Source organism: Phoxinus phoxinus (genome assembly GCF_949152265.1).
Source record: "Phoxinus phoxinus genome assembly, chromosome: 3".
Taxonomy (NCBI): Eukaryota; Metazoa; Chordata; class Actinopteri; order Cypriniformes; family Leuciscidae; genus Phoxinus; species Phoxinus phoxinus.
The window spans coordinates 19,203,022-19,215,958 of record NC_136878.1 but is presented as its reverse complement, the minus strand read 5'-3'; the positions used below and the strand labels follow the sequence as shown (position 1 = coordinate 19,215,958).

At 36.7% G+C, this 12,937-nt stretch overlaps 1 protein-coding gene across 1 annotated transcript; it reads left to right on the top strand.

Annotated features, from left to right (window-relative positions):
- Positions 1 to 37: 37 nt before the first annotated feature.
- On the top strand, positions 38 to 12,749 carry pip5kl1 (phosphatidylinositol-4-phosphate 5-kinase-like 1). Its single transcript, XM_079608038.1, has 10 exons — positions 38 to 203; positions 1,127 to 1,321; positions 7,848 to 7,898; positions 8,076 to 8,230; positions 8,753 to 8,877; positions 9,052 to 9,086; positions 9,195 to 9,250; positions 9,538 to 9,650; positions 9,743 to 9,905; positions 11,796 to 12,749. The coding sequence occupies exons 1-10, from the start codon at positions 189 to 191 to the stop codon at positions 12,259 to 12,261; spliced, it is 1,374 nt and encodes a 457-aa protein (XP_079464164.1). The 5' UTR covers positions 38 to 188; the 3' UTR covers positions 12,262 to 12,749.
- Positions 12,750 to 12,937: the final 188 nt, after the last annotated feature.

Genomic DNA, 12,937 nt, shown 5'->3' with positions numbered 1-12,937 from the left:
TGGTGCATGTATTCAGTAACTGTGTGTCTGTGCGGCTGTGTTGTGGTGGGATGGGCCGCTGCAGTGATGAGAGACTGATCGAGCGCTAGCAGCGGCTCATCATCCACACACTGGCCGTGGCATGTCACGCGAGGACAGAAACAATGCTCTGATCTTCACGGACGACGACATGTATTAGTTACCCCATAATGAATCGCACTGAGGTACGTACATAATATTTTTATTTATTAGACTATTCTATTCATTTTTATCGAAGTGAATGTAAACTCAAGTTCCTCTGACAGTTCAACAAACCTCTTCCTGGTTTAAAATGTTCTGTTTGTTAAATGTACATCAAAGATGTAAATGTACATTAAATGTACTAGCCATGTCTGATTCACAATTATATATATATATATAAATAAAAAAAACTTTGTTTCGGACTTTGCTTTCTCTTAATTCTGTCCTTCATACGAGGATGATGACAGAGGTATTTTTAAGCCACAAGCAGAGGGAGGAAAAACCTGAAACGACATTGGAAAATTGAATTTCTTCATTCAGAACTGCTGATTACCATTACTGAAAACAAATAAACTTCTGATTCAAAAATTCTCTTGCATTCAGTTGACAGTGGTGAAACCCATTTAGGCACATGACAGTTAGGAGGACAAACCAAACAGGCTGAACTGTGAGGCAAAAATGTCTACAGTGGTTAACAACTATGATTTCCTTGCATGCGAACCAAATACTGGTGTCTTAAAAGAGCAGTGCATTTATTGCAACTAATGGCATGTTAGATTTGTGCTGTGAACTGCTGCAGGGGCTCTTTTGTTTACCCATGATGCTGCATTAAATACTAAAGAAGGATTTCAAATCACTTAGTATTTTCCTGTCTAAGTGTGACCACGCATTAAGACCTCCAAGACACCTGAATAGAAACAGTTTGTTACTTGTTTATCTGTTGTCAGGGAGACAGACATCTTCCCCCCTCCCCAAGCTTCTAGTTCCATCTTTTACCAAAAAATACTGATAAAACGTAAGGGATCAGTCAGTAAACAAACCTTACATCTGTCTGCATGTGGTTTCTACTAGGCTTTGCAAGTTGTTTGTGTGCTGTATTGAACTACATGGCTATTGTATGTTGTAGATGGAGATGTCAGGGCCAAGTGTGAGCCGACACAGTCGCACGGTGAAGAGGAAACGGTGGGGTGGACTGAGGCAGCAATGGAAACTGCTGGGTCTGTTTGAGATCGACCAGCAGCATGAGTTCTACAGTCTCACCTGTATGATGAAGGAAGGGCTGTTTGCCGCTGTGCAGAACACCATTGACAACCCTTTACCTGTGAGTATTCCCATGTTTATGAACCTACACCCCATCCAGTCCCTATTGAATATCACTTTTTCCATTTTTAGGTAAAGATTACAGAGGGGAAAATGCAGTCAGAGCTAGAGTTTTGCCTTGGGGTATTTCTGCCTATTCACAAAGCTATTTTAAAGTTTCTCCAAGAAAATCTAACCTTTTTTATTGGGGGAAGAAATCCCTTTCTTTATTGTTTATTTATTTATTTAATAAACTAATAATTTACTAGTGTTGTTAGCATATCCACCACTCAAACTGTTATGAATAAATGTATATGTGCAGAGATGATTGTAATCAAAACCAAAATACAGTCACGTGGAAATAAGCAATTCAGCTCACATTACATTTGCAGTGTAGACGTGCATATTGAAATAAAATGTGTGAGAGACAAAAGCTTGGCATGATCAAACACCTCCAAGGAGACAGACATGTTCCATTTGACATTAATTAGTGTGCGGGCTAACCTCCGTAGAGAGGAGCATATTTCTCTCCATGGACACTGTGTTTGTGGTGCTGAAAAGGCACCCTCATTACAATGTTTTAGCTTGATTAGAGCTGTTTTTATCCTGGTAATTTGCTCATGAGTAACAGAGCAGGGGGAGTGGAAGAGTAACCAAGTGTTTCGGTAACAAACACCATTGTGCTGTGCACACATTGGGGAGGAGGGGCAGAATTCAAACAATGCAATGTTTCTCACAGTGCTACAGTACCACAAGAGAGGGCAGAAATGTTAAAGCTAAAACCAGTGGCTTCTTGTTAACCATGAATAAGAGACCATGTAGATTGCAGATGGTTAAACGGCATAAGTAAATAATAATCATAAGTATAATATCTAAGCTTTTTAGTGTATTTTAGATGAGCAAGATACTTTTCACGTCTGAACTTGCATGGCTCAAGGCTTGACACATTTGTGATATTTCATATATTAATGTATTTCAATGTTTTCTATCTAACAAATTTCTTATTTAGATAATAAAATATTGAAACGGCAGTTACAGTGACATTCAGTGACTCCTGAAAGGATTACAGAGACTCTGATGCATGCCTTTTCTCAATTCAAGGGTCCAGGACAATGTTTCTGTTTTACTCTCCCAGTTGGCACCCCTGACTACATTTTCAATATTTTAAAACCTAAATACAAAATGAAATTGGATACGTTTTAGTCCTGGATGCTGTCAATAAGATGTTACAGCATGCTAAATACATATTTACATGTCAGGGAACATCAATAAATTATACAGTTTTGTGAACAATAACAAATATAGTCATGGTTAGAGTGTTTTTTAAACCCATTAAAATGGTAATGTATAATTGATGTATGTCAGATAAAATGAACTAACAATGAAAAATACTTAAAACAAAGCATTTTTGTATTCATTTGGTTCATGTTAGTTAATGCATTAACTAATGTTAACAAATAGGGATGGCCCGATACCACTTTTTCCAGGCCGAGTCCGATACCGATACTTTCATTTTTGGTACTCGCCGATACCGATACGGTAACCGATACCTGTATTTTTATTTTCAATTAATTTAATTCATGCATTTGTCATTTTTAAATGTATTGGTAGAGAAACCAAAAGAATGTCAAATCATATTTGTTTATTAAATGTAAACTTAATTTGTTCATCAAATATATTTAATGCACTGCATATTCATTACTGTATAAATTAAATATAGATGGATCTTTTTGTGAAGTTACAAAAAAAGGTAGCCTATTTAGTCAAGAGTTAATCCTTTGTCTGGTTAACATTAAAACACAGCAGCAGATTAATTCAACTGCTGCCCCTTTAAGACCGAACGCACGGACCCCATTTGAATTATACTGTCTACGTTCACTTGACATATAATATACTTTGTTTACTAGGATACTCGCCAAGACGGGCGTTTTTACATAGTTTTGTGTGAATTCATCCGTACAAGCGCAATAGTGAAATAATTCCACTCAGTGTTCGCGCGCTGTCTGAGGCGATGGTTTTCGGGGCGCGCGCTTTGGATGTTTGAAGTTCATGTAACTTCTTGACCTGCAAATGTCTAATGTCGTTAAACATAAATAAGGTAACAGTTCATGTTTTACTTACATATACGAGTATTTACTATACATATACATATAGTTTTAATCCAAATATACGTGCCGAGTGAACGATCAGCAATCCAGAGCATTCAACAGAAGTGCGCGCGCTCTCTCTCTCTCTCTCTCTCTCTGGTCAGTTAATGTTAATAATAAGCTACATGCCTCGTTTTACTTTCTTTGCCATTGATATCTGACTGAACTACAAACTTTCCACTGACGTCTGATGCGCTCGACCAGCTCGCGCTTCGGTGCCGCGGCGCGCTCAATCCACTGCGCGTTTTTCTCTTATCAGCTCGCGCACCACAGCTATAGCCTATAGGCGTTACTATATTTTGTTTAATATTTCACTAATATGATACATTTACTTCATAGACAGCCTTCTTTTTTATCCCCATTATACTTTCTGTTGTCAGTGCTTCTTTGTCTGGACACAAACACTGTACACACGCTGCCTGGTATCGGTTGTTGGTATCGGGGCGTTTTTACGAGTAGGGGAGAGCCGGGACGATTGAAACGCGGGACGGATGAAACATTATGGAAGGCCAAAAGGGCCAAAACGTGTGAAACTTACGCGTTAACACGCATTTACGCGTTAACACGCATTTACGTGTTAACACGCAATTTACGTGTTAACGCGTAAATGCGTGTTAACACGTAAATTGCGTGTTAACGCGTAAATGCATTTTTGGGACATTAGCACCACCTGCTGGTTTGCTGCTCAAACACAGAGAAAGCTTGTAAATACCAGTTTTTAATGTGAAATACATGTTCAACAATGTACTTTTCATCGGTTAAAACTAGGCATACATATAAGTACAGCATATTTTAAATAAGCCTCTAAAAGTCATGCCATTTTCACAAAGTTTTGTTTGGATAATTACACATTTCCTTCAAATAGTATTTTCATGTAGCCTACACTCCTACTGTAGCATATTTCTAAAGCATCTTTTTATAATTTAACTATATGCATTATAGTATATAATAGCCCCTTCTGATAACACATTAAGCCTTGTGAATCTGATTGATATATATCAACACACCCACACACACTACACTTTACACATTATATTACATTAAACATACTGATACCCCAAACAATTACATATCCAATACAAACATGCAGCAAATATTTACTTTTGTATATACCAATTTCTGAACTTAATTGAAATTCTTCACTCAAAAGTGGCCCAAACCAAGTAGCCTACTGAGTACATATGCATGATTATATTTTTGAGAGGAACATTTCTGTATTTAAAATCCTTTTTTTTGTTGATTTCATGTAATATTCAAATTTTGACTTTGAATTTAGGGGGTTAAAAAGCTGTAAGCCATAGCTAATCATCAAAATTATAACAAATAAAGGCTTGAAATATCTCACTTTGCATGTAATGAGTCTAGCCTACTTTATTGAGAAGCACATACATATATATATATATATATATTACTACACACTACACACACACACATGCGTAATAATAGTAATCTAAAGTGAGTGGCTTGAATTAATAAATGAACTCAAACAGAACTTCCGCTTTTAATGTCATTTTACAATGGATATTAAAATGTGAAATGAATATAGGACCAAACGTAATCATATATATGCCTATTCTCGCCTAAATGTTGGATAGATTTGGAGTGCTAATACTCGTGATCTATCTATTCAGTTTCCTGGAAACTGCCATCAGTGTCGTTGGCTCATCGCTCACGATGGCTCATGAGGTAAGCTCAGCGTAGTGCTTGAGTCACTCTATCATGAATAATGCAAATAAAATAAAGGTGTTGTGTCACGATGACACCGCCTGTCGTTACTGTTTGTAATCATTCTCATGACTATTAATTTAGTGATGCACACCTTCGTTTTATTGTATTTATTCATGAGATTGTGAAAAAGCGCTTACCTAATGGTTACGATGAGCCTACGTCACCTGACATCTTCCGTTCGGTGCGCGCCGGTGATGAGCTTCGTATAGAGAGACGGGAATCCATAGCCTAGCCTATACATAATTTTTCCAAATTATATATTACACTTCTTTACAGGTAACTGTGAAAACAAACTAGCTTTCGGTTATAGCCTAATAAAAACTGTTAAACATATTACGGTGGGTTGAATAGGCTATGCCATATATTTTATTTAGCCTACTATGCCTATTTAATTTTGTCATGAGATTGTTGCTTCGCAATTAGCGCGACAGCCTGCCATTATATGCAATACATCAAAAATGCCGTTGCAGTTGGAATCCATAAGAGTTTATGTTGTTTCAGAGTTATGCATTTTCTTCGACTTATTTGGTCATTTAACCCCCTGTGATATGTCTATTAACAGCGAGTTATACTACTAGCTAGCCTATGTCTTAACACATTTAATATTTCCCCACATTTGTATGGTATTTAGCCTACAAGATAATTAAATCATCGATATCAATTATATAAAAAAAAATTATACTTTATACTTTATATTTTTTTTAAGATGGCCCAAATGGAGATAGAACCTTATAATTCTGAGAGCTCTGATTCTGTTTGGAATTATAAGGTTATATCTCCACTTTTACAAATAAAACCCCACATTTCAAAGAATAAATGTATATAACCATTGATTTTAATCAAATAATATATGTTTTGCTATTTTATTAAAAAGTATATTTATATATTATATATCAATCAGATTCACAAGGCTTAATGTGTTATCAGAAGGGGCTATTATATACTATAATGCATATAGTTAAATTATAAAAAGATGCTTTAGAAATATGCTACAGTAGGAGTGTAGGCTACATGAAAATACTATTTGAAGGAAATGTGTAATTATCCAAACAAAACTTTGTGAAAATGGCATGACTTTTAGAGGCTTATTTAAAATATGCTGTACTTATAGCCTATGTATATGCCTAGTTTTAACCGATGAAAAGTACATTGTTGAACATGTATTTCACATTAAAAACTGGTATTTACAAGTTTTTTCTGTGTTTGAGCAGCAAACCAGCAGGTGGTGCTAATGTCCCAAAAATGCATTTACGCGTTAACACGCATTTACGCGTTAACACGCATTTACGCGTTAACACGTAAATTGCGTGTTAACACGTAAATGCGTGTTAACGCGTAAATGCGTGTTAACGCGTAAGTTTCACACGTTTTGGCCCTTTTGGCCTTCGATAGAAACATTGCGATTTTCTTGAAAACCACTCACGTCATGTACGTCATATTTCTTCAGCACGTATAACACGCAATGCCTACCAGACCCGCGAAAACATTTCTTCTTTACGTCATGCCGTTTTGGATTTAAAGCCGGAAAGCTGTTTTTGAGTGCAGTAAGTGAATTATTTCGTGCGGTACTTTTTTTTGACTGACAAGTTGTATTTATTGTTTCATGTGCCATTGTAATGACGGCAGGTGTATTAGTCCTGTAACACACCCTTAAGTGTGCAATATCAAAGTTTTTTAGTTTAAGGGCAAAACAGGTTTAACTGTCGGGATGCGCTGTCGGGACGGATGAAACAGCGCCTCCTGCCAGTTAAACCTGGTCATAGGAAAACCGCTGTTAAGGCTATTCAACTAGTAAACACTCGATATGACTCAAGGAAGAAGTATAAGATAATTAATTGTAAACGGATTTGTCTGTCTTCGTCAAAATAGCCCATTAGAAAGATTACACAAAATGCGCATAGGCTTATCGCCTATGTTTAATGGGTGATAGAACAAAATGGTTAAAATGAGCCTTTAAATTAAAATAAAAGACAAAATATGTTTGTAACAATATGTACACAAGTTACTTGTCAGGTGTTGTTCATAAAAACAAGCATTAGATGAATAGTTGCCGTTTAAACTGTTATGTTTCATCCGTCCCACCCCTGTGTTGCAACCGTCCCGCTCAGGCGGGACGATTGAAACAAAGCACAACTACCGATCAAAGTAAATTTTTACTTAAATCATTCTATATTTGTACCGAATAACACATGATACTAAGAGAACACATATGTGAGTTGTTGATCACACACACACAAAAAATCTATCTGTAACCTTATCGTAGAAAATGACGTTTATCTGAAAAGTGTTTCAACTGTCCCGCCTCTCCTACGAGTACGAGTACATGAGCTCAGTATCGGGCCGATACCCGATACTGGTATCGGTATCGGGCCATCCCTATTAACAAATAAGACCTTATTGTAAAGTGTCGCCCTGTTTTGTAGCGTGGTGCCACTCATAGTCATGTGCTCGATCGCTAACAAACACACACACACAGATGATGTTGCAGAGTCCAGACTCCATTGAATCCAGTCTGCTTATGCAGCACTATGACTCATGAATGTGCTGCCTGTTGTCCAGGGCTTAAAGCATCTCTCACACACTTAAACAACAAAAAGAAAAACATTGCCTGCAAAAGCATGCACTACTACAATATGAATACTTATCATTACTGATCATATATTTTGTTTTTAGGATGAGCTGTGTGAAGATGACTACAAGTTTGAGGTTACTCAAATCCATAAGGTACATGTACATTAATGGATAAAGCGGACACTGCTTACTGTAATTGTAGCATTATTTGCTTTACTGGACAAAATGTGATGTGATGACTAAGCAGGTGTGTAGCATTGGCTTGTTTTGCTTGAATTATGTATGTAACTTCTACCGAATCTCATCTGTTGTATTTGTGACTGTGTGAAGGACTTCAGGATGGAGACGTATGCTGGGCCGGTGTTCGCCAGTCTGCGGCGCTCCCTGGGGATGACCGAGAAGCGATACCAGCAGTCCCTCTCCTCCGAAGGCAGCTACCTGCAATTTATCAGCAATTCCAAGAGCAAGGCAGACTTCTTTCTAACGTGAGTCAGCACAAATGTTTCGCTTGCAGGAGCATAAGCAACAGAGACAGCATAAAGAGGACACAGACTGCTTGTAGAGGAATTAATGGGAGAAATCACATCGATAGAAGCATTGGTGTGTATATACTGTATATAGTGCTGTGGTGAGATCATCATCAATCGCATCTAACATGCTGTTCTTTTGAGCTTTCTATTCATCAAAGAACCCCTGAGAAAGACTGGAGTAATGATGCTGAAAATTCAGCTTTGCTGTTACAGGATTAAATTACATTTTAAAAAGTATTAGAATAGAAAACAGCTCATTTAAATTGTAATGCAATTTCACAAAATAACTGTACTGTATTTTTGACCAAGTAAATGCAGCTTTGGTGAACATACGAGACAGGTCAGTTAAAAAAATAAAATAAAACAAAACTCTCTTGATGACCCTCTCTGTATCTGTAAGTAAACTTTGCAATATCAATGTTTGTTTGATATCAAACTAAATGTCCTTTAACACACATTTCTCTCTCCTCTGTCCAGTAATGACAAGCGGTTCTTCTTAAAGACACAGAGTAAAAGAGAAGTGCGATTTCTCTTGACTAACTTGAGAAACTACATGGAACATCTGCAGAAGTACCCACACTCTCTGCTCGTCAAATTTTTGGGTGAGATGCTGGCAGCTGTTAAATTAACTTTAGCAAATGTTACTGGACAAATATTTTATAGTTCATATGCATTATAAAATGAAATGTGTAATGCATGATGAGACGACTTAAAACCCTAAATTTGTATCTTTATCACGTCCGTTTAAGAAATTGTCATGCTTTATTCTTGAACAGGTGTTCACAGAATCAAAATTGCACATCAGAGGATGGTAATTATTTCGTTTATTAAATATCTTTCATTTCCTGTCAATATTATTTATTATTTTATGGACCCCGAAGGTACATGTTATAAAACTCTATTGGTTTCCTGTGTGCAGAAGTACTTTATTGTGATGCAAAGTGTATTTTACCCTGATGACAGAATCACTGCAAGGTAAGACTTGCTGTGTGTTATAAATGGAAATGGTTTTATCGCTCTGTCCATTATCGGTCATGCAAATATTGAATGTTTCTCATCTCCCCATCACATATGAAACTTTCCATTTGACCTACTGTAATCCACAGCCTTGCACTTATTGCTCATTAAATTGCATTGCCCTTTAGCTGTTACGTTTGGCTTGCACTGATAGTAAGAAGAATGATCTAATCCATCACGCCCACCACCTTCTCCATTACTCCTCCTCCTAGCTTTACATTCATCCTTCTCTCTCAATGTTTAAGGTATGATATAAAGGGCTGTGAGGTGAGCCGGTGGACAGCCCCAGCCCCTGAAGGCAGCCAGATCATTGTTGTTTTAAAAGATCTTAATTTTGAAGGACAGTTCATTCAGTTAGGTAAGGTCAGTTCCTTGTTGGCAAAGGATATGTGCTGTAGACTTCATCTGCACCATTACATTCAATCTTATAGCTCCTTGTTCATATGACAGATCAACAGCGTCCTTGGCTCCTGCGTCAGGTGGAGATCGACACAGCCTTTCTTCAGACACTCAATGTGTTGGACTACAGCCTCCTGCTGGCCCATCAGCCCCTGCACCAGGATGAACTCAGCCAGACTCTCTCTTTCGCAACACTCATCATGCGTACCAAAAAGTGAGCATAGTAAAGTTTAGTATACCGTGCATATAGTCATCCATAAACAACCACAGAGATGTTTTTAAGGAAGGTCTGCTTGTGTATATTCTGTACATATTTCAAATGATACTAGTAAATAATCTAAATAACCTAAATCTAAATTTTATTGTTACTATTTCAGAGAAGTTAATGTACACTATTACTATTCCCATACACAGCCAAGGTGTGACCGTGTTTTGAAAAGTGAGGGTATAGTGAATGGAAACCTTCTAAAAGCTACACTGTGTAGGAATTACTCCCATCTAGCGGTGAAATTGTATATGACTACCAACTGAATATTACTAGACCCTCCCATTCCGAGGGTGTTTTAAATCCTACTGTGGCCGTATTATTTCAAATCTGCCGGCAATCGTAACAAAATTCATTTTTGATATCTGAAAATGTATTTCTGATATCAATATTATTTCAGATATCTAAAATGGCTTTCTTACTAGTAATAATCACATTCATGATATCAGAAATGAACATTGTCACTAGTAATAATCACATTCATGATATCAAAAATGAACATTGTTACTAGTAGCAATTCAATTGTTGATATCAAGAATAGACATTTCAACTAGTGACAATTGAATTCTTGATATCATAAATAAAGGTTTTTACTAGTAAGAATTGTATTTCTGATATGTGAACTAGTAAGAAATCAATTCTTGATATCAACAATTGATTTTGAATGGCAGCCTATAGTGACATTTCACTATTGAAAATACAATTGCAGATATCAAGAATTATAGTTTTTACTAGTTGAAATTAAATTGATATCAAAATTAGCATTTTAACTAGTGAAAATGTAATTGTGGATATCACGAATTAGCATTGTTACTAGTGGAAATGTAATTTCTGATATCAAAAATTGCCATTGTTACTATAGAAATCTAATTCCTGATATCAATAACTATCAATTTAACTAGTGAAAATTTAATTGTATCAAGAATTCATATCCTGGAAATGAATAAAAGTAAAAACGGCTTGCCATACACGCAGATGATATTAGAGATGATATTATGATATTGAAACTTTATATGATTATGTGCAGAATGCTGATGTTTGATTATGCTTCCATTGTTGTCATGGCTTCCGAAACAATATTTCCTTCAAGATGTCTATTTCCTGCTGCCTGGTTCAGTATTTAAGGATAACAGGCTTTTCACTGACTGTGAATGTTCATCTTAACATCTGTTTCCAGATCCTTCTCCAAATGGCCAATAGCAGGCCAATTTAATCTAGAAAAATCATTTCTAGATTAAATGTCATTTTTATAGTAATGTCTCAAAGAAATAACAAAAACTAAATTACTAAACTATAATAGCCATTCCATCATTCATTAAACATCATCTCATATACTGTATATTCTAAACTAATAGTTCAACCAAAAATAATTAAACGGTTTTCATTTACTAATTTTTATGTCTTTTGAAACCTTTATGACTTTGTCTCTTCCATAGAAACCAAAGGACATATGTATTGCAGAATGTCCCATCTGCTTTTCCATACAATGAAAGTGAACAGTGATCATGCAGACTGTCAAGCTTTTCAATGAACAACTTACATTTCAAAGTTATGACATGACTTCAGTATGGGCTACTTTTATGGCTTTTTAGGAGCGTGATGTTTTTGGTCCACATCCACTTACATTGTATGGAGAAGAGCAGCGTGAACAAAGCATCTCTGTTTGTGTTCCAACTGTTCCTTTAAAAGCATGAAAAATTCTGGTGAAAAAATGTGCTACAGAAAAACCAAGAGCTTCAATTTCGAAATAAGCGACAGCCACATATTTTGATCGAATGGTTATCATTGAGTTGGGTAATGTTCTTTGTTCTATTCTGTTCCTCTCTGGCTGGTTGTTAGGTCAGTGAATGCAACATCCAGTCCTACACATGCTGCATCACCCACTGTTCCTGGGGTGGTGGCAGAGGAAGACTCCACACTCCTCTCTGCAGAATTAAATTGTGCAGCAACACAGTGTCACACAACAGAAATGCACAGTGGCAATGGAGGAACGGACAGTACAAGCCTTGAGGGAGACCAAATTGAGCAACCCAGTAGGATGGGAACAGAGTCAGCCGATCTACAAGAGTTCCAGGCCCAGAACCGGAGACTGCTTCCCAACTTCAAGAACCCGCTTCATGTCATTGATGGATCAGAGCATCGTTACTTCATCGGAATTATTGACATCTTCACTGTTTATGGTTTCAAAAAGAGGCTTGAGCATTGGTGGAAAAGACTGAGATACCCACAGCAAGCTTTCTCCACAGTCAGTCCTCCAGCTTACTGTCACAGGCTGTGCCAGTGGGTTCAGGACCATACCAAATAAAATAAGACCGCTTGGAAAACAGAAGGCCGCTTTTAAGTTGACCATTTTGAAGTATCTGTTTATGAATAGCTTTGCTTAAATAAATACGATGCTAATGGAAGTACTTGTTTAAACACTGTACTTCCAGAAAATGCAACTGTTAAAAGTTGTATTCATTTAAAATTGTTAGACGCAAGTAATGGTGCTAGGACTATTGCATAATGCTGAAGATCCATATGGATGAAAACATGAATATGTTTGATGAATGTAATGATGAAATTATGTAACACTGATTACATATATCCCATTCATTGAAGAGTACATTGTTACCACTGATAACCCGCTGCTCAGACAGAAAGGATTTTGAGAGTAAACTTATCAACAGCAGCAGGGTCCCTTATTTTATACTGTCTTTCATTTTCATCATCTGTTATATGAAGCCACATAACTGTGCATTTGAATGCTTTTCTGAAATATTTATGCAGTACAATAAAAGAATGTTTAAGATCTGTGTCGTCTCTTCTTTAAAGTTTTAGTTAGACATCAAACTTTATGCGATTGAAGCCCACCTTGAACAGATTCTGTCTAACAGTAAGATGCTGTAAGTGAGATATGCTTTTGAACTGCACATTTATGGCTTCCAAAGAAACGTTACAGCATGCATCACGACTTAAATACAAATAAATCACGATTCACA

What these genes read in the sequence shown, in the direction of transcription:
- pip5kl1 (XM_079608038.1), top strand. An exon ending in AGGTTACTCAAATCCATAAG is followed by an intron (nt 7,899 to 8,075) that starts GTACATGTACAT and finishes GACTGTGTGAAG; the next exon opens with GACTTCAGGATGGAGACGTA. An exon ending in TCTGCTCGTCAAATTTTTGG is followed by an intron (nt 8,878 to 9,051) that starts GTGAGATGCTGG and finishes ATTCTTGAACAG; the next exon opens with GTGTTCACAGAATCAAAATT.